The sequence below is a fragment of the Lissotriton vulgaris genome, chromosome 7 (assembly GCF_964263255.1).
Source record: "Lissotriton vulgaris chromosome 7, aLisVul1.2, whole genome shotgun sequence".
In the NCBI taxonomy this organism is placed as follows: Eukaryota; Metazoa; Chordata; class Amphibia; order Caudata; family Salamandridae; genus Lissotriton; species Lissotriton vulgaris.
Genome location: NC_141695.1, coordinates 56,510,518 through 56,512,735, shown reverse-complemented (window position 1 = coordinate 56,512,735; position 2,218 = coordinate 56,510,518). Strand labels below are relative to the sequence as shown.

The 2,218-nt window shown below is 36.5% G+C and overlaps 1 protein-coding gene across 1 annotated transcript; it reads left to right on the top strand.

The window, feature by feature from the left end:
- Positions 1 to 325: 325 nt before the first annotated feature.
- LOC147700710 (olfactory receptor 8H3-like) lies at positions 326 to 913 on the top strand. Its single transcript, XM_086929189.1, has one exon. The coding sequence runs from the start codon at positions 326 to 328 to the stop codon at positions 911 to 913; it is 588 nt and encodes a 195-aa protein (XP_086785315.1).
- The last annotated feature ends 1,305 nt before the right edge of the window (positions 914 to 2,218 follow it).

The window sequence follows — 2,218 nt, the reverse complement described above, 5'->3', positions numbered from 1 at the left end:
ATCAGATTTCATTCTTATGGGCTTCTCCGATCTGCCTCACCTAAAGTTTCCTTTACTTATTGGATTTCTTCTTGTTTACCTGACAACCATTTCAGGAAATCTTCTTGTCATTTCTATTATATACACTGACTCTCATCTTCACACTCCCATGTATTTCTTTCTTTCTAACCTTTCTTTCATAGACATTTCTTATACCTCTATTATATTTCCAAGTATGCTGGCCAGCTTCATTCTAAAGAACATGAATATCACTCTTTGGCAATGCCTGGTACAATTATACTTTTTCTCAATTATGTTGGCAACAGAATTCTTTCTCCTGACCATCATGTCTTTTGATCGCTATGCTGCAATCTGTAATCCTTTGAAGTATGTAATGATAATGAATAGGTCTAAATGTCTCTGCTTGGCCTGTGGAGCCTGGATTATTGGAATTTCAGAGCCTATATTACACATTACCCTTCTATCCACTTTATCCTTTTGTAAGAGTCTTAACATCAACCACTTCTTCTGCGACTACACTGCCCTGCTCAAGTTGTCATGCACCAGCACACGCACCATTGAGATAATGACTTTTGTTTTATGTGTCATTGTGGTAATAACCTCATGTATTTTAATCCTCACATCATACATCAAAATTATATCTGCTATCTTAAAAATCCAGAGTTCATTAGGGAGACAGAAGGCTTTCTCAACATGTGCTTCACACTTGACAGTCGTCATCATATACTACGGCATCCTTATATTTGTCTACTTGCGACCGGCTTCAAACTATTCAGTAGGTCAGAGCAAAATTTTCTCCTTGATCTACATTGGAATTATCCCAATGTGTAACCCGATTATTTACACGCTCAAAAATAAAGATTTTAAAGACGCAATACAAAGAAGGAAAGGTAGAAGAAGTTTTTCTTCTTAATTAAAATTAATTTGAATTAATGACAATGCAATGCATAGGCAAAATATTATCATACTCTTGCATTTACCTTTTTTTGTGTTCATAAGCAAACCTGAACACTAAACGGAGCCTGTTCAAGTTTTTTATTTGGCTATGCTTTCACTAAAATAACTTGGTGGATCAACAGAAGTAATTTTCCATATGAAGAGAGCTTGTGTTTACTTATGCATTCAACAGCTATGGTATCCCATCAAGTCTGTAATGCCTATGGCTCTCAAAAATGTGTTGAAAGTTTCTGTCTGTGAAACCCGAATCTCTCAGCTCTTGACTCCCTTGAAGTGAAGATACACGTGGCTGTATTCAACTTACCTACCCTTTCCAGATTCTTTCAAAAAGACAAGACCAGTTATTGAAAGTTATTTAAGATAGCACTGCACATATTATTCTAAGTGCACAATAATATACCTCTGCTTCTGTTAACTGTTTGAATTGTTCATATAAATAATTGCTGAGCTATCAAAACATTAACCAGTGCATACACACAATCAAAGCCTAAAAATACAGTGATACAAACATACAAAATGAAAGAAATCTGTGTTTTTAATTGACAAATGTGCTTTCAAATACATATATATATATGAAATGCTGTAGGAACTATCTAAGCAGGAGAAATATTTCATCAGACGTTAAAAGACATTTCATACAACAAAAAAGGGTTCAGATGAGAAATGAAAGAGTTCTAGCAATGTTCTTTCAAATCAAAATCACATATATCTGGCTATCAGAAGTGCTATTTATCAGTCTTAGTTGGTCCTAATATTGAGTCTGTTAAAATACATGTTTATGAGGATACATGTGCCCACTTAATATGTGTTCATAAAGGAGCAATTCTAACATTGTTGTTTTAAAAATATATTTTACACTAAAAAAGGTAGACCACTACTCTAAAATCCTCTACCAACCCAGTGAACTAAAAAACTACCAGCCAATCTCCTTTCTGTCATTCCTAGCCAAGGAACTGGACAAGACCAACAGCAGGCAACTCATGACACACCTGGAGCAGAACCAGCTCCTCAACAATATGGTTTTCACACAATCACAGCACCAAGACTGCCCTGATCACAGCCACAGATGTCACCCCCATAACTGAGAAGCAACAGCTCTGATCCTCCTTGGCCTATTAGCAGACTTCCACACTGTATCACACATCAGGTTGATCAAAAGACGCTATCACATCAGGATCCAAGGTTATACGCTCAAAGGGATCTACAACTTCCTCGCTGGAAGAACATGGAGGGTCTGCCTACCTCTTTTACCTCCAAAACC

Coding starts and splice junctions, on each gene's coding strand:
- LOC147700710 (XM_086929189.1), top strand. CDS start 326: ATGTCTTTTGATCGCTATGCTGCAATCTGTAATCCTTTGAAGTATGTA.